This window comes from Podarcis melisellensis (assembly GCF_964234715.1).
Source record: "Podarcis melisellensis genome assembly, chromosome: 4".
NCBI classification, from domain to species: Eukaryota; Metazoa; Chordata; class Lepidosauria; order Squamata; family Lacertidae; genus Podarcis; species Podarcis melisellensis.
In genome coordinates this window covers 68,122,947-68,143,944 of record NC_138531.1, presented here as the reverse complement: position 1 = coordinate 68,143,944, position 20,998 = coordinate 68,122,947, and the positions used below count along the sequence as shown (strand labels likewise).

Below are 20,998 nucleotides of genomic sequence, written 5' to 3'. Positions count from 1 at the left end.
CATTTAGAAACACCATGCATATTGTGTGTCTAGTAACACGGTGCGATATTTAGGGCTAATTAGTGAATAATGTTAACAGCTTTGGTTCATCTAATTAACACTTGTACAACAAGCAGATTTAATGTCCACATATGTTGTTTCCTGCTGATAAGTACTGCTAGAGCCGATCCCCATTGCTCAACGAGTGTGTAATGTCTTGTGCATCTGAATTCAATTGTCTGGAAAGAAAGGGGTAAATGAGGTGTAAAAATAAATCTCCAAGGAAGAATTTGACATTCTTCTAGGTATTTGAATTATGACTACTGTCTTTTTACACAGTAGTCTGTTTTATAATCTATTCCTTATTATTCCCCAGATATACTCACTTAGCTTGGTCTAAGGCTGTACCTGGTAATAAATTTTTAAAACATTTTTTAAGTCTGGTACTGAAAAAAGAGTTGCAGTTAAGCAAATTTAATTCTATTGAAATTGGTGAGTGGCATTTTAAGTGCAGGCTGTTGGGAAAAAAGGCTGGTTGATTTCGGATTGTGTCTAATTGCAGCCTTGATGGCCTGACACATCTTCTACTAGCCGAGACATCTTTTGTTAGTTTAATGGTAAATATTTAGAGATGACATTTGCTCTAATTTTTCCCCCTTTGCCAAAATATTTATTCAAAGTTATGCTCACCTAATGACCTAATCAAGTAAATTAAGAAGTTAACATTGTTGTTAATTCATGCTTGATCTGTAGAACTGCACAAATGCTAGTATATATTTGCCAGGCCATCTGGCAGCCCTTAGCATGCCAAATTTCTGTGCTGCCAAGCGTATCTCAATAAGTAGTTCAGGATAAGTCTGCACTCAACTGGATGCACTGTAAAAACTACAGCCAGGCATTTTAATTTATTTTTTAATGTGGGAGTGCAGTGCAACTTTCAAACAGGAGAAACTAGCCATTTATATGTAAATAAATACATTCATTACAGCAATCATATAGTGCTACCTTTCATCAAAGCCCTGTTTGAAAAAGTCTCTAGGATTTTATCTAAAAGAATGCCAGGTCAACGCACATTTCACTAAGTCTCACAGTAGAAACTTGGAAAGGCATCTTAAATGATGGAAGTATAGATATATCTGATGGCAAGCTGCCATATTATCATTGTAATATACTGCTGCCCCAAAGCACTGGTATGTGCCATTATATGCTCTTATGTATTGAATACAGCTTACTGTTTATAAGGCATTCCTCAAATGTCCAATGTATTCTCTGTAAAATAGGCTAGAATAATTTATTCAGTATTATCAAGGAGAAGCTGATAGCTAAGGCACTAAGATCAATAAACATACTCATTCCTAAAGGTAAGCTATGAATCCAAGAATTCCCTATTTGTAGTTCATAATAACCACTAGTGCCAGATTTGGCTTTGCGGTAGAAATGGGTAAAGAAGCTGTGCTGGAGCAAAAAATGACTGTGCATAAAAACAGAAGATTCAGCACCCACCTTGTCTAGTCATTTCTCTGCTGGGAAATTGTTCCTTCCTGGTCCTACATGGCAAAGCAGCAGCAGCAGCTGGATGCAAAACTGAAATGGATATGGTAGGATGAAAGTTCTGTCTCTACTGTCATGACCACTACTTACTGCATTTCTAGAAATTTAAGAAATAGGACTGCAAGATTAAGGCTGCAATCCTTAACATATTTCTTCCCAGCTAGGATGTTGGTGACTAAAAAAGGCTGCTGCTTATTAACAAAAAGGAAACACAGAGCTATAAAAGTTAATCTGCTAATGGAATGTAACAAAATTCACACAACATATATAAAGGTTTATTAGGCAATATAAGTGCCAAGTACTCGTAGATACATACATTAAAACACATTTGAAGCATACTATATTACATTATAAATCTTCACAGATTTAGCACTTTCAACAATGGAATAAAGCTCTGCTCATCCCTGGAGTAGCTCACCGAATAGTAAATTAAATGCATTAAATAGCCTGTTAAAACATTATTTCTACATTAAGAGTTGATTAGCCAAGCAAAACACAATAGAAATAGCTGAAATTACACCTGCAGAAAACAAAAAGAGCATTTGCTTCCATAAATGACACTCAAGCAATGATAAGCCTTCAAGAAGGAACAGTGCTTTCCCTTAAGACAGATAATACTTTGGCCCCTAGATGCAAACAGCTGCATTAACTGAATTCCAGAAACAGATGCTTACTCAGCTCCTTGAAGGATACGTAGCTTTCATATGACAAAACATATCTGCAATGGGTTAGATACTGAATTAGGGTAAGAATCATGGAACATGGCGCTCTCAGCTACCTCTTCCCTCTGGAGATTCCTGCACCCTCCTGAATTCTGCTTCAGAGGGTTGAAGGAACATCTGGAACAGATGTGGTGGTACTGGTGAATAACATAGGGAAAAGCATAATTGGTGAAAATTCCCTTGCTTCCATTTGTGAAAGGTCCACTAGATTCAAGTTCTTTTCATAAATGGAAGGGAACTTTTGCATTCAGTCAAACAGCTTTCCCCTTAAAAATCATGAATCTTCCCTGTAGTCATCCAGAAATGAACTTTCATAGTCTTCACACAGAAGTTCTTCCACATAAGCATTTCTTCTTCTGATTCTCCCACCATGATAGCTGAGCCTTCTGGAAACCCTGAAAAGGAAAGAGGATCTTGTCTGTTCAAAATAGTAAAAGGTGCAGTAAAATGAACTGGGAGCCAACAAATTCTTCCCAAAGACTAGGATATTTTTTTTGCTGTTTCAACGGAAATAAATAACAATAAAAACAACACATTTCCCTCAATCTCCAGCTCCTTGCATAATACATTGGTGAATATTCATGGCGTTTCAGATAAATCTGTACAAAATATAATCCATTGTATATCACATTAAAAGAGTGCAATAAGTAAACAGACTTCATATTAAAGTTACTAATTTTAAACCCAACAAAGTGCTGCAAGCTCAAAAGGATGCTATAGGTGCAGCAATTTCAGGATCTCTCTCAGTAATGGCATTATTTGCACTGTGGCAGACAGCATCTATTGTCTCTAGAAAAGCATTAACCATTTGGAGATGACTCCTGACTAATGCAATAAAACACCAATATAAAGTAACTCTTCAGTCATCCCTGAGTCATCTACAAAAAAGTTATGCTCATAACAGACTTCCTGCATTCTTTTAAATACCTTTCCGGTTTCCAAACCAACCCCCAATATTTGGCACACTACTGCCAAGACCATATTTCTCAAAAAGGAATCAGCACTGCAAAGGGGAGGGAAGAATGTTTTAAGCCAACTTGACAATATGCTATCTATTATAATACCAATAAATGCTACACGGAACCACACTACCTTCAGGACAGGGCTACCAAATTTCATCTGGTCCTAGCAAACTTGAAAGGAGCAAATTTAACACATTCATGTCAAACATCCAAAAGTTATTAACAACCAATAAGTGGTCAGTTAGATGCCAGTCACATAAAGCACCAATGTGCAAAGTAGATTTTAAGACAAGTTATAGTGCAAGTCCTTCAACTCATCTTAGGTGTAGCTTATAGGAAACCATTATTGCTTCTCCTCATCATATACTTTCACAGAGAAATACAGCAAAGGAATACTGAAAAGGAATTCAGGTGATACTTAACGGTGATGCATAGTTCTGTGATTTTCTTAGCGAATCACTATTTTGCACAAACGTGGGCATCTTTTCATCCACACTTGTAATTCTGGATTCTGTGATGAGATTAGATACAGTAAGTAAAGCAAGAAATTTGCATGGAAATTATAAAAAAGCCATTTCTATACCACTTTATATTTGTAAGAAAAATCTCAAAGCGGATTATAGAATATTAAAACATCAATAAAACATCAATAAAGCCATCTGAAGAAAGTCAAATATAGAGTATAGAGTCAAACCAACATAATTAACAGAAAACTAAACTATTATCTTAAAAATTTCAAAACAAAACATTACAAAGAATGTTTTTAATACGTATTTAACACAAACAAAGTTAACAAAAATACTTTAAATCTTAGCAGGGTGAATAAATAAAACGGAATTACAATGTTTTTGTAACTTGCTGGGAGAAAGTTTACCTGTTTGACAAAACGGGAAAACAATGGTTAATTGGAGACTTCCTGATTTAACTGCAGCATGAATGAAGAGAGGAGCAAAGGGATGTCTGTACAAGCAAAATGATTCTGTGTATCTCAGCTTCCCCAGTTTTAATTTAAGAACTTCAGAACCAATACCCAAATTAAAAACAGACAAACCCAGATAATAATCACTGCAGCAGATGTGAGCATCACTCAGACATTAAAAATTACTGCTTCTTCCTTTAGAATGAGCGGAGAAGGAACTTGCAATTTCTGGGATGTGCCTGCAAATGTTTAAGAGTCCATGTAGCACTTTAAGTGTTCTATCACAGTTCTCATGCTTTTGCTTGTGTAAGATGTGACATAAATAGAACATTTTGGCTTTACAGTGCAATCCTAATCATGTCTAATAAGCGAGTCCTATTCCATTCAATGGGACTTACTCACAGAGAACTGAGGTTAGGATTGCAGCCTTAGGACTTATCCACACTTACCTTTCCTCTGTTTTTTCTAAGCACAGTCCGTGCTTTAAAGCACTGTGTCCCCCCCCCCCACCTTTTTGCTTCAGAGCTTTCTTTGTGAAAATCCACTCTTTACTCAATTGGAGTAAACAGCAATCCTTGGAAACCCAAACAGATGTTTGCTCTGTTTGAGTGCTAAAGAGTGGGTTTCCATGGGAGAGGGACCCACATCCAGACATGGCGTTTTAAGTGCAGAACTATACCTGGAAATAGCAGGGCAAAAGGTAAGTGCGAATAAGCTCTTAGTGTCCATCCTTCTTTTCACACAATGCTCTAGCCACTAGTTTTAAAAAACAACCCTGCCACAAGTAGGACATCTTTGGGACTAAGACACTGAACTGAACTAAAAACTAAGCTACAAACAAGCCAACCAGACGAAAATACACGCAGTGGAATACTGACTGGAATATAAGAGCTTTGTTGTTTGTTTGTTTTTTGCTTAGCTCAAGCAAAACCTCTTTTTCAAATCTGGAAATCCCCCGTTTGCTTGGCTAACAGCATAACAATTCAGTAAGTCAATGCTTATGTTTGACATGTATGCATATCTAGATTTAGGTTCAATTTTCTACTGTTGTATTTAAAATAAGCAGGCCATGTGAATGGAATATTATTTCTAAGACTGAAAAAGGTTTCAACAATTTCCATGAATATTTTAAGTTTTCCAGCTTTACCCAGTCAGTACCAGGAGCAACTTTCTTTAAAAACCTCCAACCCCCCCCCCCCATCCCTAAGTATTTAACTGCACTCTGTCCATATCTATTTCCCCCCTGGAGAATTGCCCATCAATGGACCTGGGAAAGAGAATGGGTACTTTCTAAACAATGGTTATCTTCTGCTGTGGAACACCTCTAGGCGATTCTTATTCTATTGTTCTTTCATATACAGCTGATGCCCCCCCCCAAGTTTTTCAAATTAAAGCTGACCAAGTAACTAAAGAATGGATAGCTCTTGGAATCACAAGAAATGATGGGCTAGAGAAAGAATGGGCCTCCTGTCAAAGATCCAAAGAGAGCTGCTTCAATTTCCTCTGGACAACACTTATTCGATACCACAGATTACTTTCTCATGTTTAAAACCTACCTTTTATACAAGTACTTGGAACAGCCATAAAGGTGTGGTTTGAAGAAATACAAAACCCAGAATCCTGAAAATAAAATGTTGAAATATTAGAAATGAATCAGTTTTACAATATGGATTATTATCCAGGGATTATGTTAATCAACGTCAATTAGCTTCTTTTCTGTCTCAGTTTGCTTGCTTTATATTTGTGGTAACTGGGGGCATATTTTTCAGAAGATTGGGAAAACCTGAATATTACTTTTCCCCTCCCCGGCTTCATACACATTCTGTTCAGTTACCAAGATGCAAAGTGATGCTGTTCTATAGTACCATAATTCACTCAAGAAAGAATGGTATTGGGGACACATATAATAAGACTTCTAGCCCAGTCCTATGCAAGCTTACTTGAAACAAGTCCTGGAAATTTACATTTTATCTACTTCAGGAATCTTGTCACTGAGGGAATACTTAAGTGTCTTTCAGTTTGGAGTACTTTTTCATATATTTCAAAGTCAATAGTTTACTTACCATGTTTGAGGTCCAATTGTTGGCATTAGGAGTATGCAGTGTAAAAGTCATGTCAGTTTTCTGAAGATTGTTTTTCCAGCAAGGTAGCTTCTGACTTATTCGATAAGGTGAGTTCTCAGATATATTTTTTAATCTTTTCAATGGTGAAGTCTGAGAGTCTTCAATGCAGAAGTTTGCTGCTCTTTTAATTCTGGCAACTGCAGGTAAAGTTCTTACAGGAGAATTAACTAGGGCATTCACTGTGTCAGACATTGGGATTCCTTCATATTTTTTTAAGTTTGCAGCACGCATGAATGTAGGAATTTTTGGAAGCCCTTCAGAACACAATTTCTGATATATACTCTCAATCATATTTTTACGCTTCTGATTAAAATTTGAAGAAAGACTTTTAAAACCAAACTTGCACAGTTCTGGAGACTTCCTAGGACTTGTGCATATAGTTGAGCACTTAAATGGTTTTCGCATCTTTGAACAACAAAGCTCCTTATACATTTTTTGGAAGGCATCGTCACATTTCTGGCGAGTTTTGATGGGACTGCGATTAACAGGAAGTGATGAAAATGAATGACTTCGCTGTAGTGAAACAGCTTTGTTGAATGTTTTAATTTCATGATTCCCAGGTAATCTATTTGACGTTTTCACCGGAGAAGACTTGTTATTTTGCAAGACACAGTTTATGCCACTATTCAAAGACAAGCTTAAACATGATGTAGCATTGAATGTCCTAGTGCTCATCTCAGTTTTATAATCTTCTGCTAGATTAAATGTTGTTCCTGTATCTACAGTGCAAATTGAAGAGTACTCTTCAAATGTTTGAGCCTTTCTTCCAAAGTTTGACAATGAAGGGATATAAGATGCAGTTCTGACCAGAAATGTTTCTTCTGTAGAAAGATCCCTGGGGAAAATGGTGGACTCCACGCCATTTAGTCCAACATTCTCTGTGTATGAATGATCTTCTACGATGCCAGAAGCATCCATTTCCACACTATCTGTATTACAGTCCATGGAAGATACTACTTTAGTTGCCTTGTTCATTGAGCATTGCATTTCATGATTGCCATCATACGAAGGACTAATTTGCCCATTCTTTGCCATGGACAATTGATATCCCTTAGAATCATCTTCTCTAATTGTCAAGCTAGACTTCTGTTTTAATTGTCTGGACTTCCTTACTCTCTCTGTATTGGTATTAAGCTTTGTTTTCTTAGGGTGCCAATAGCCATATCTGTACCGTTTAATCAATGAATTAGAAGAAGCTTCACGGGATGCTTTATGCAACAATCTGCTAAGTGCCTTCACCATTCCTGGATACAAGTCTACTATTGTTACATTATTCCAAGAACAATGCTCATCCGCAGACTCGTACATTTCTAAAAAGCTACTGCAGACAGTTTCATTTCCACCCCCAAGAGACTGATTTTCAGGCAGAATTGTCATAATGTCTGAGCCTGCAGTAGCAGAGTTGGACAGCTGCAGAGATGTTGATGAAGGATGCCCATTCATAGATTCTGTTTGCTTCCTCAGGACCACATCATGGTGACCTACTAGACCAAATAAAGGGAAGTATAAGTACTAATACTTAATTTTTTTTTTAACATTAAGACTATTGCTAATGATGTTCCAAACAAGCTATAATGTAAGAAAAGAAATTTAAAATAAGAAGGCACTAACCACATTTTTAAATTACCTAGGATTTTCTCAGTTCCCATTGTGAAACCAGATATTTCCAATGTGTTTTAAGAAACAATCATTGTCATGATTACTTTTAAATTAAATTTTGTAGCAGCAATTTATAGTTTCACTTGATAATGAGGCAATGCACACCAATATGCTATTTAATGAAGATACTGGCACTCTCTACCTGGTGAAATCAAGTCTACATAGCTTCAGGCACCAACCTAAAACTATTTCAGAAAGCCATCTTATGAAAATTATAAATAAATAAATAAATAAATAAATGAAATAAATTATTGGTAATCCCTTTAAAAGACCCCCAACTCTGATCCAAAGGATGTCATGCAGTCTAATAAGTTGAGAGCTCCTAAATAAACTCATATTCCCATTCCTATCAATATCACAGGGACATCTCTACACACATAACGGTTAAATTTTCTCCAGCAATGTAGAAGCTTCAGTAAAGATTCTATATATATAGATATGCACAGTACTTTGATTAGGCTGAATTGCTGCATTCATCATTCTTCAAATCCATCCAATAACTAACAAAAATCAAACTACAGTAAAGCATTTTTAAGCTAAAAAATTCAGAGATTTAGAATCCTCATTTCGCTTATCCTCAAAGAATAAATTTGGTTGAAAAACTGTCATTTGCCAAAGCTATCCAGTAAATTTCAAAGCTAAATGGGAATCTGAAGCTGCATATCATACATCTAAACACAGCTTAAGCCACTGCACCATGTTGCCTCAAATTAATGTCAATCTATGTAATTTAACTACATATAGCTAGGAGGAACATGAAACAAATTGCTTTGTAAGACAGAACGAGAAAATATGACATCCTTTGACATAAAGCAGCATTCAATTTACTACAACTGATAGAGAGTACTAGACACCTGTTACCTGTTAATCTGTTCATAATGATACTTCAGGGTGTTGTAAAGTACAGGTTTATTACCATACACCTGTAAGCATATTCATTTAAAATTACCTAGAGCGCTACCCTTATAAAAATTGTTTGCAGCTGACTTAAACAATACAGTAGAATCTAGCTACAGTGGTACCTCCATTTACGAACTTAATTCGTTCCGGAGGTCCATTCTTAACCAGAAACTGTTCTTAACTTGAGGCGTGCTTATGCTAATGGGGCCTCCTGCTGACTTCCACTCACATCCCGGGGCAAAGTTTGCTACCCGGTTAGCAGAGCTCGTAACCCGATGTGTTCGTAAGGAGGACAGTACACAACCCGAGGTTCCACTGTACTGAAAATGAGCTACCAAAGGAAAACAAGTTCTGACAGTGGGCTCATATCAGCCACCAGAGTGTTATACAGGGGTCGGGGGAGACACACCAGAGACTTCCATGCTTGTGAACAAATGCCAAGACTCTGGGTAGGATGGAGTTACTGTAGGGACAGGAGGGACCACAGATCAGTGGTAGAATATATGCTTTGCACAAAGAAGAAAATACTTCTTCATGCAGTGCATTGTCCAACTATGGAGCTCACTCCCCTAGGAGGCAGCCAAGGTCACCAACTTGGATGGCTTTAAAAGAGGATGGAGAAGAGGACTATCAACAGAAGGAGCAATGCTTCTGGATTCCAGATGCAGGAAACCACAAGAGGGGAGAGTACTCTTGCGCTCATGTTCAGGGGTGTTGGACTGGATGGGCCATTGGCCTGATCCATCAGGCTCTTCTTATGCTCAGAGGTGGGAAATACTCGTGCCAGAAGCCATGAATAACTACTGCCAATAAGCATAGAACAGTGCTGTGCTAGTTGGACCAGTGCTTTGACAGGTAGGTAAAGTGCTCTGACAGGCCATGGCACAGCATTAAAAGCCCTCCATGGCTTCCGGCAGAACGCCGGACCACTCAGGTCCTGAGCAGTTGCTCTTGCAGCACTGAGGATCCAGCTGAAAAAAAGAATGGCGGCGGCGGGGGAGGAGATGTTGCAGTCCTTACAAGGCCTTTTCATAGCAGATGCAAAGGAGCAGGCTGGAGCTAGATAAACAGATATGCTGTTACAGCCATTGCTTGTCAAAGGAGCCATAGCAGGTAAGTACATGCTGGTCCAGTTGGTCTTTGTATACGCCACAAAAAAACTCAAGAGCTAGACTCATATGTAGCTCATTTCCAATCCAGATAACAAAGTTCCTAAAAACATCAATTAATTAGGTTTTATAAGGAGTGCTTAGCATTACGGTACTGAGCCAGCCAATCAGAGCTAGCATTTGTGCTCACTAGATTGGAAAGTTTGTTGTGCCAGCCTTCTTAGGCAAGTAAACCATTTACTTCTTTAAACACTATATTTCAGTAAAACATTTAGGATTTGTCATGATGCTCACCACTCAAGGATTCACCTCCTAGATTTTGCAAAGGAGACCATTGGTAAACATTCTTTGCACTGGGTCTTGTAACCTAAGCCAAAATCCCAAAGGTAGATAGTCAGTAAACAGAAAAGATTTGCAGAAAGACACAAGCCTTAAATGACTGAGCAATTAAACACTACTTGAGATATATATCCTATGTACTATAGTTTGATGCTTTCCAAATTGAGTATGAGTGCCAAATAATACATTCAAACTTAAAATATTATCTAACAGTTGCATTTTTATACCCCATTTATTATGTCCCAGCCCAATGAGACCGAAGCACACACAGGAAGAACAAAATCCCATCTCAATAACTATTAACCTGGTTTCATACTTTATGGCTATTAGGGTGTCAGTACAGGAGATATTACACTTAAGTCTTCCCCATCCATTTCAATAGAAACACAGGAATGTGTACAGATAATGTACTTCCAAGAGAAAAAAATAGTAAATGGGGAAGACAGGAAAACTGAACTGCACATAGAAACCTGGACTTGCATTACTAGCTATAAGTTTAAAGATTTCAATACAATCAGCTGAACAGTTACCGTAAGTGATTTTGGACCAAAGTAGACACTATTCTCCAACAGAACATCCATTTTGACTTGGTATTTATTCTTTGCAGGTATTCCAGAAAAGTATACGAGGGAGGTATCTTCCTTTTGTTAAAAAAAAGAGTGAATAGAACTTGAAACAAGATGTTGCGTGGGCCTTCCTCCCAAGAGTGTTGTTGTTTTTTTATGTTGAACCAACAAGGATAGTACACACAAACAATGTAGCCTACTCTCATTCTTAAGTTGTTGAGGGTTTTGCCTTTAAGGCTATGTTTCTAAATCCATATGTGACAAAGCCTTTTTGAGCTGTTTGAACAGATTGCACATTCCATTTGTCTCATCCCACCAGGTTTCAGTAATGCCTATTAGGCCATATTTGCTTGCCTGTATTAACATCTCAAGCAAATTATTATTATTATTCCTTGATTTCCATAGGTACCACTTGCTGTACATGGCAATGACCAATATTTTCTCTTCTCTCTTAAACTAGAAGAAACTCACAATGACTGCAGTCCCTGCAATAAGGAAGAGAAAGGCTTTTCATATACTATTCACTCAGCCACATTAGTACACTGTGATCAAGAATTTGGAAGGGAATCACAGTGTTTGAAAAGAAAGTAAGAGCAAACCAGAACTCATGGCTATAGTTTCATAAACATAGACAGAGCCTATGGAATATTCAGAAAACTTTTGGCAGAATTAAGGGGAGTTTCGAGTTCAGAGCCACTCCTCATATTCCTTGTTTCCTGCCAATCTTCTTCCTAATCATATCTCTCCTAAGACAAATATCCTACATTTTCAAATGTTCAAATACTGTAACCAAAATTCTCATTTACCTTGATATGCATATTTTCCAAATGTCTTTGAATGGATGCTGATTCAACATCACTTTTGTGGCCTACAATTCAAAGTTAAAAAACAAAACATATCTCAAATATAAGATTGCTTCCAATTTCTTTGATAAAAGAAATTTGTACAAAATTTAACCTGGACACAAAACCTCAAGGCAATGAACTATGCAATATTCTGTTTCCAAAGACTTACAATTTTCTCTGGGTTTATTATTCCCGTCATTGTTAGCACACCTCTCTTTGGGTGTTACTTGGATGAAGCAGGTAATGTGGTGAAAATAGCTGTAGGCTCATGCAATTTATAACCCTGACTGCCCAGGAATTTAAATCACACAGGGAGTCTCACGCACAATGCAGAGTCCCCACTTTAGAAGTTATGCCTCTGTAGGCACTATGAAGGAGTCGCACAACTCTGGGGAAAGGGGCAAACTGCACAACGTCAAAACCCCCTTCCCTGCTCTAGCCCACTTCACATGGGCAATACCTGAAGGAAGAGATTGTGAAGCTTATATATTGTCCCAAAGCCATTTCATTACCCTCACCTCTTGACTGTTTAATTTGGGCAGAGACCAAAAACAGAAGGCGGCTCATGAATATGCCACGCAGAAAAGCTGCTGGGTCAAAGTTAGGGGTGTCGTCTTGTTTTCCCTTTGCAATTATAGTTACCCAAAGTAGAGCAAAATTAATGATATAATAAGAGTGTAGAAGGGGCTACAGTGTGGCAACAATACAGGATTCAGCAAACGATAAGACAAGTAGTTGATATTGCTCCTTAAGTTACTGACTTTGATAAGTCCAAGCAGTACCACAATTTGGTTACTGCTATATTAGATATCTCACTTACAGAAGAAAACTTTTGATGAAGGGTTCAACTATTTGAACAAGAAATGAGTCATGCTCAAAAGAAAATGAGAAATCGTTTTTCAATTAAGGTGTATGTCACAACCTTAATGTCCAAATTTATGTACAAAGTCTATAGATTCCCCCCTCCCCCAGAAATTGGAAATAAATAAAGCAAAACAATCATTGCTCAGTGGCATATAATAATTTTAAAATGCATGTGATCATCTCTCTCAATTATCATCCACATCCAAGACAGCCTATATTAGTCCTATAAATAAATTGCATGCTCTTCCACCAAGCCTGCCTTACCTGTATCAAGTAGGCTCTTTCCACATGAGTCCATGGATTGTTCTTCATTAGGTGACTTAATAATTGCAAAAAACAAAAGAAAAAACAACAGCTCTGTATTAGCTAAATTTGGGCTAGAAAATCAACTTTAATATTAGAGTCAACGTATGGAGATGTAATGATCTTCATTCTACCAAACTTACATATTTACTGTACTTGATTTAAACATTTGATCAAATGCTAGCATCACTCCACCTAAACCTGCGATGGCTATGGCTGTCAACAATCTAACTGCAATACATATGTTGCTTCAAAAGACTTAAGCAAGCATTTAAAAATATATACTACACATTTACCTGTCCCCATCACCTTCTCAATGCACAGGCAATTTAATATTACCTTCAATTATTTGTACACTTTTCTTGCTACTAACAAAAAAATAAAGTTATGGGATGGGAAGATTAATCTCCTTATGATGGAGAAGAGGGCTATTGATGGCTACTAGCCATGTTAGCTATATTTTGCCTTCACAGTTGGAAGGAGCGATGCTTCTGAATACCAGTTGCTGGAAACCACAGGAAGGGGAGTGCTCTGGTGTTTGAATCCTGCAGGTTTCTCACAGGCATATCTGGTTGGCCACTGTGGGAACAGGATGCTGGGTCATTGGCTGGATCCAGCAGATAAAGGATTCATGCAGAACTGTAAGTTTCAGGCAAATTCTAAATGCAGAAGCACAGCTTTAGCTGAAGCTGTTTTCATGAATTTTACAGGGTGTGAGGCTATTCAAGACTGCAGACGAAGTGCCAATAAGTTGGCACAAGCTATGTAATATTGTTTGGGGGCATTTCTCTAAGCAAGGACAGTTTTCTTGCACATTTCTTAATAGGGTTAGAAAAGCACCGTACAGCTCTGAGAGTTTGGGTATTGTTAAGCACACTTCTGACACCACAGAAACAATATTTTATAGGGTTGCAGTTCTACCCTGCCCTACATTGGAAATCTCAATGGGATGGAAAGTACATCCCTTAAACCTGTTAATGTTATTCTCATTCTCCCCACCCCATGTTGGATGAAGGTTCATATCTACATGAAGCTGCTGAGAACAGTCATTAGGAGCTTTGATACTATCAGTACACTGATGACACGGAGCTCTATTTCTGCATAATAACTGAATCAGGAGAGGCTGTGTGAGCCCTAGACCAGTGTCTGGATGCAATGGTGGGATGGATGAGGGAAAATAAACTGAGCTTGAATCCTCGTAATCCACTGTGAGTGAATGGTTCCCATGGCCTACCCTGGACAGAGTTGGGTGTGTGTGTGTGTGTGTGTGTGTGTGTGTGTGTGCTGGATCCAGCTTTGTCACTTGATGCCCAGGTAGCCTCAGTGACTGTTTCAGGACTAGGAGAGCTTGACCACAGTAGTTTAGGTACTGGTGACTTCAACATTGGATTACTTCAGTGTAAGTCTTCTATTTTGCTACATTTAGTTTTGAGTGCTGCAGTATGGTTGCCAACAGAAGTGAAAAACCTTGTGAGCATATGACAGTTCTGGTCAGAGATCTGCACGCGTTGCCTATTTGACACTAGGTCAAGTCGAAGGCGTTACTATTAGTATATAAAACCTTTAATAGGTTGGCATGTTTACTTGCAGGATCACTTGGCCCAATACAGTGGTACGTCAGTTTTTGGACATCTCCGTTGATGAACATTTCAGAACCCGAATGCTGAAAACCCAGAAGTAAATGCTTCCATTTCCAAATGCGCCTCGGAAGTCAAATGACTTCCGCTGTGTGTTTTTCAATTTTCTCAATTACATTTATGGGCAGCCATTTGCACCTCAGTTTTTGAACGTTTCGGAACTCAAATGGTCTTCTGGAACCGATTACATTTGAGAACCGAGGTACCACTGTATATATTTCATAAAAATTATAAACTGTTTGATTGTAAAACACTTCCAAGTGGTTTACAAAAAAAACTTGCTAGACTGGTTCGAGCTATGGAACTGGCATTGCTGCATGTACCACAATCAGTATTTTTGTGTCACAGCGCCTACACTTTGAAACTCCCTGCCTATCAACATCAGCCAGGCACCTTCTCTGCACTCTTCCTTTAGTGACTGCACCATTTCCTCAATATGCCCATGAACAGGATCCCGGAACAGACCCCATTCAAATACAACTCCAGAAAAAAATAGATGGATAACTATTCTGGTTGATTGCCATCATGGGTCCTACATACCTGATACTCCTCGTAGTTCTCATTTTCAGAGTCAGAGGCCAGCTGCGTCTCAATTTCTTAATTGAAAAAGAATTCATTGAAATTATAAAACTGAAGATAACAGCTCTCCCTTCAGTGACAGGTTATAATCAGTCCACATACTCAAAGGTAGCCACTTGGCTTTTCCTTCTCGGAACCCCTGCCCCACTTTACAAATTCTATGGAGAAATCTCCATTTAAACCTGGAGGTACAGCCACCTCTATTGTAGTGACTGTTCTGAATGGAAAAATGATGCACCGTCGCGTCTTGCGTTCCGTTCGGAATGCGAACGGGGCTCCGGAATGGATCCCGTTCGCATCCCGAGGTACCACTGTACCTTGCAAGAATGAACGATTAGATTCTGCATTATAACATATAAGGCTCACAAAATCTTTCCAAGTGAAAAGAAGGCTTTTTTAAAAAAATGATACAAATACATTCATATGAAGAAACACAGTACGCTGATAAAGCTAAACATATATCCAATAAAAATAGCCAATTTTATATGGTATTTTTTCCTTTCCAATAGCTCATTTAAGTCAAGATTACAGCAAGATTATCAATCTGTGGATTTAGTACAAAAATAGAACAAAATCATGTATCTTAAGCCAAATTAATCTTCTTTCATAAAAACTGATGACTATTATATTTGCAAGCAGTTATTTTTTAAGAGCCAACTCTAGAAAGGAATACTGTCTCAGATTTATAATTTATCTTTTTCTTTCACCATTAACAACCGTTAAAGTTAAATCTTTACACAATTTAAACATACAAATATTGCAGAAAATTCTAAGTTTTCCCTTACCTGTGTTTTCCTGAAATGGTACTATATTCTGTAATATGAAAAGCAGGAAAATTTCAATGCATAAAAATTATTTCTTGTACAAAAAAAAGGCACCGTGCTTTCATTTTCAAAAGAATGTATTTTTTTCTTTAAAAGATCCTCCCATTCAGAAATAAGCATATTGTAAAATTGCTTATGTCTGTAACCCTTTGCCTATTGGTCTGGAAACATGAAGGATACTGATAAAGATTTTCATTTGGTTAATTACTGACAGACTCAGGGCAAGCAGGCAGCATGATCTGCCAAGAATTCTAATACTTGAAATATTTTGATATGTAATTTCTACACACACTGCCAAACTCAAATCACAGGGCAAAATAATTAGGGACAAAGATAACAGTTTTCATATTTCTTAGTTACCGTGGTTCCCAAGCTACTTTCCCCATGGATCACTTGAAAATTGCTGAAAGACTTGGCGTACTACTTAAATATAATTCTGCTTGCTATAGCACCTGTAATGTGCTGTGCTAGATGCTGCATAATTTTTATTTTATTTTATTTTGCTTTATTTCTTCTACTGGATGTTAATTGTATTACACTATGAATTCCATAGAATTCAAATTGTAAGTGTCCTTTACACACACACTGAAAACTACTTGAATGAAGCTTATGAACCACTGGTGGTCCGTGGACTAGTTTGAAAACCCCTGTCTTAGTGCATTGAATTTGATACATCTGCACTGTATCAAGTGAATTATCTTCCTGTAAGTCTGGAGGGGTAATTAAGACAAAATGTGAGAATTTTGTTCTGAAGACTGGAAACACCAATTTAAATCACCCCACCACTATTTCAGATTGCAGGTAAGAAAGCTGTGTTTTCATCAGTCAAATGTCTCCATTGATTAAAGCAATGTACAACAACGAAAATAAATTTCATTGAGCTATTTAGATATGCTCATTTTGGTATCAGCTTTACCAATGGTCTGAAATTTAAGGAAAAGAGAAAGCTGAATGAGAGAAAGCAATATTCTCCAACTTAAGTACAACCCTGAAGAGAATCTATGGCTTTTTTTCGATTCATGTTGCCACAGAAACATTGTTTAAAAATACTACTGCTATAGCTATGCATCCAGTCTCCCAGAGAGATTTCCAGATTTTTAATTTGTCACAGTAACTTAGAAAACATCAAAATACGGTCATTACAAGTTATGCATTTCCAGTACCTGAGAGCGATCTATAACTTCGGTGCTTGTCTGTTGCTCTTCTCCCCAAACCCTTGGCCCTAGAAATGATACAAAAATTTCTACAATAAATGCCACATGCATAAGAATTTGTTAGAACAGACATTTGTGATAAACAGAGGAGTAATGTTAATCTTTTGCAGTAAGCATAGTAAATAAGTCTTGTGGCACTCTGAAGACTAATTCATTCTGGCATAAGCTGTCATAGACTACAGTCCACTTCATCAAATGTATGAAGAGATATACAGTGGTACCTCGGGTTAAGAACTTAATTCGTTCTGGAGGTCCATTCTTAACCTGAAACTGTTCTTAACCTGAGGTACCACTTTAGCTAACGGGGCCTCCTGCTGCCGCACAATTTTTGTTCTCATCCTGAAGCAAAGTTCTTAACCAGAGGTACTATTTCTGGGTTAGCGAAGTCTGTAACCTGAAGCATCTGTAATCCGAGGTACCACTGTACTGGGTTGTATGTCGATATAAACATGGTTGGGTAGGGGATTGTAAAAAGTAAGCTCAGAATTAAAATTCACAGAAATACAGTGATACCTAAGAGTAAAAGGTAAAGGTACCCCTGCCCGTACGGGCCAGTCTTGACAGACTCTGGGGTTGTGCGCCCATCTCACTTAAGAGGCCAGGGGCCAGCGCTGTCTGGAGACACTTCCGGGTCACGTGGCCAGCGTGACATCGCTGCTCTGGCGAGCCAGAGCCGCACACGGAAACGCCGTTTACCTTCCCGCTGGTAAGCGGTCCCTATTTATCTACTTGCACCCAGAGGTGCTTTCGAACTGCTAGGTTGGCAGGCGCTGGGACCGAGCAGCGGGAGCGCACCCCGCAGCAGGGATTCGAACCGCCGACCTTTCCATCGGCAAGTCCTAGGCGCTGAGGCTTTAACCCACAGCGCCACCTGTGTCCCGCTATACCTAAGAGTAGCAATCCACAAAACAGTTTCTGATGACAGATCACTCCTGCTTTGCCACCGATTCTCTCCAGCACAAAGCAACAAACCACGATTCTTACCTTAGTATTATATCTGAATCAAATCATAATTTATCTTGCTTTATGCAAACTACAGTTTGAAGCCACGGTTTCTTATTGGCTTCAGGTAGTCATTTTGTTTGCAGTGAAATAAACCAGAACTCCCAATTTTGAAACAATGCTAGGCAAAGATTGTGGTTATCTCACTTGTGCTAGGGGAAAAGCAAAATGGCAGCAATTTGTTTATTCATGGTAAACAGTTAACCATGACTTATGGCATGCAAGCCCTATCATTGTTATATATAGTCACACTGTTACAACAAACCTCAAGGTTTCCAATCAGCCTTTGATTCAATAAAGTTTGATACATTTTCATCAGACTTTGTAAATTGCACTACAGACACAGCATCCACACAGGTTTCAAAAAGTCTCTATACTATGTTTTTATAAAGGCAAACTAGAATATAGTAATCAATTAAAGCGATCATACCTTCAGGTGTATCATAAGTCAATGATCTGATAGAAACGACCATATCATCATCAAAGGGGAAGTTGTACTAGATTAAAAGAAACACAGACCATTTTTACATAAGACTACAGTGCTAGAGACTATAATAAAAGCTTTTGGGGGTGTAAAATTCATACATTATTAAACCTCCATTCAAACTTCTAACTAGTCTACTTGCAAGTTAACTCACTCCTATCTAGTTGGATAGGGCCCAATTACATGTTACATGACACATCCGTGATGGAACATCACATCATTATTATTTGAATTTATATACTGCCCTATACCCGGGGGTCTCAGGGCAATTCACAGATTAAAATCAAGATATAAAACCATAACATACATGATAAAAATAAAAACAACCCCCACCCCCAATCCAACATTTTGATTTTTACATTAATGCAGTGTGTCCAAATTTGGCTGAAACAGACAGGGCTGGATTTAAGTTTGATGAGATTTAGGTTGTTGCTGGTTTTTGTGTTGAATATATGCTATAAGGTAATTTATGGACCGAATAGGTATCTAAACCCATTTGCACATAACAAATAGGAGCCCACACAACACAAAAAACTGTTGCTGTATGTAGGTTTTAGTTTATTTGTTTTTTATCTTATATTTTGGAAATGTACATCCCGGGGTTTTTTTTCTTTGCATTTTTTTTGGGGGGGGGCCCAAGAGAGTGGGGCCCTAAGCTATAGCTTGTCTGTGACATACAAAAGTTGGCCCTTAAGAGTGCAAGAGTTATGGTGCTGGAGGAGACTCTTGAGAGTCCCATGGACTGCAAGAAGATCAAACCTCTCCATTCTTAAGGAAATCAGCCCTGAGTGCTCACTGGAAGGACAGATCCTGAAGCTGAGGCTCCAATACTTTGGCCACCTCATGAGAAAAGAAGACTCCTTGGAAAAGACCCTGATGTTGGGAAAGATGGAGGGCACAAGGAGAAGGGAACAACAGAGGACGAGATGGTTGGACAGTGTTCTCGAAGCTACCAGCATGAGTTTGACCAAACTGCGGGAAGCAGTGGAAGACAGGAGTGCCTGGCGTTCTCTGGTCCATGGGGTCACGAAGAGTCGGACACGACTAAACGACTAAACAACAACAAGAGTGCAAGGAACCCTGCTAGAAGGAAGCAATGAAGGGAGGGAGAGAGGGACCGAAATTTGACATTTCAAATGCATTTATTAATTATCTCCCCGCCCCCATGACGTCACAGCGGGTATTTCGAACGTTTCCCAACGTAGATTCCGTGGAAAAGGGGGGGGGGAGGGACCGGCCCAGGAGCCCCGAGCAGATCCCGCCCGGGGCCTCGGCCTTCCGGAAAAGGCCTGCGACCCTCGCCCCGTCCAGCTCGCCGAAGCCGCCCCTGGAGCCGCGTCGAGCTCACCTTTTCTACAACGCTGCTCATGGCGGAGGCGAAGCGGAGGGTGCTTCTCCTCAGGCGGCGCTCCATGGCTGTGCTGCCGCCGCCTCCGGGCCCTCCTCTTCGCCGGCGGTCCACGGTCTCGTTCTCCCTCCCTCCCCCCCTCGTTCTCCCCATCTCGGCCGTCGCCTTGGCCCGTTCTGTGCGGCCCAAGGCCGAGGATTGGTCGCTTCCAGGTTGGGCAACTCCTTCAACCCGATTCAAATCCGCCGCTGCGCTAGTCCCGCGAGAGTTCGCTTCAGCTTGCCGTGGCCGGATTGGTAGTTGTTCGCCAATCGGGAGAGGCCCGAGGAGCAGTTCTGTTTTGATTGGCTGGCTCCCGCCGCCCCACCCCTGATCCCGCCTCCCTATCTCTAGCTGAAACTCTCTGCCCGCAGCAAGCTCTTCGTTGAGCGCGAAAGTCGAACGAGCAGGAGAGCTTTGGGAATGGCACGGGCCAGCGTAGCGACGCAAACTGCGTAAGAGTGTGAATGGGAGAAGCAGAAAGATTTTGTCGTTAAGGGAGATGTAAGGAGACGCCAAAAGGGTAGTGGATTAGTTTTGCCCGTTCGAAGTTAGCTGTTCCTACGGATTATATACATAAAGATCGAAGAGTTTTGTGGCACTTTGGAAGCTCACACATTTATTATGGCATAAACTCTGCCGGATTGGAATTGCTCTTATCATCATTCAGTGCAAGGCAATGGTAGTTTGCTTTCATAAAGCTTTGGAAAAATGCCAACTGCTGATTATATCAGGGAATGACAGTTGCATATCTTTTTTTTATTGAGTCTGTTATTTGGATAAGTATTTTCATTGTGTTTGATTAGCGTTTAATTATTTTGTTTTTGTTCTGTTCAATAGGGTTTTTTTGTTACCTGATCTGCAGATTCAAAAGTTCAAGTATTTTACGGTTGCTTTAATTAATAAATAAAGAATGGGAAAGAATTGAGCAAGCTTTTGAGTTCATCATGAAGGTTGATCAAGCTGGATGTTAAGTTTAAGCATAAAAGCGGAAACAAAAGGTGGGGGGATGTTACGTGGTGAGTTTAAA

The 20,998-nt window shown here is 39.1% G+C and overlaps 1 protein-coding gene across 2 annotated transcripts; it reads right to left on the bottom strand.

The window, feature by feature from the left end:
* Positions 1–1,783: 1,783 nt before the first annotated feature.
* On the bottom strand, positions 1,784–20,114 carry HJURP (Holliday junction recognition protein). 2 transcript variants are annotated; one of them, XM_081908420.1, is made up of 13 exons: positions 19,930–20,114; positions 18,528–18,594; positions 17,045–17,103; positions 15,843–15,870; positions 15,019–15,074; positions 12,803–12,857; positions 11,636–11,697; positions 10,794–10,904; positions 10,219–10,291; positions 6,197–7,740; positions 5,690–5,753; positions 3,638–3,725; positions 1,784–2,647 (listed from the first exon to the last, which is right to left on the bottom strand). In XM_081908420.1, exons 1-13 carry the CDS (start codon positions 20,080–20,082, stop codon positions 2,527–2,529), a joined length of 2,481 nt encoding a protein of 826 aa, XP_081764546.1. In that variant the 5' UTR covers positions 20,083–20,114; the 3' UTR covers positions 1,784–2,526. The 2 variants fall into 2 exon arrangements, with proteins under 2 accessions (XP_081764546.1, XP_081764547.1); XM_081908421.1 differs by having other exon boundaries at positions 6,197–7,737.
* Between the last annotated feature and the right edge of the window lie 884 nt (positions 20,115–20,998).

Excerpts from the sequence above, each read along its gene's own strand:
- HJURP (XM_081908420.1), bottom strand. The coding sequence starts at position 20,082 with ATGGGGAGAACGAGGGGGGGAGGGAGGGAGAACGAGACCGTGGACCGC. Across the intron at positions 18,595-19,929 it reads TGAGCAGCGTTGTAGAAAAG|TACAACTTCCCCTTTGATGA; the intron begins GTGAGCTCGACG and ends CTTTTAATCTAG. Across the intron at positions 10,905-11,635 it reads TGGAAAATATGCATATCAAG|GAAGATACCTCCCTCGTATA; the intron begins GTAAATGAGAAT and ends TTTTAACAAAAG.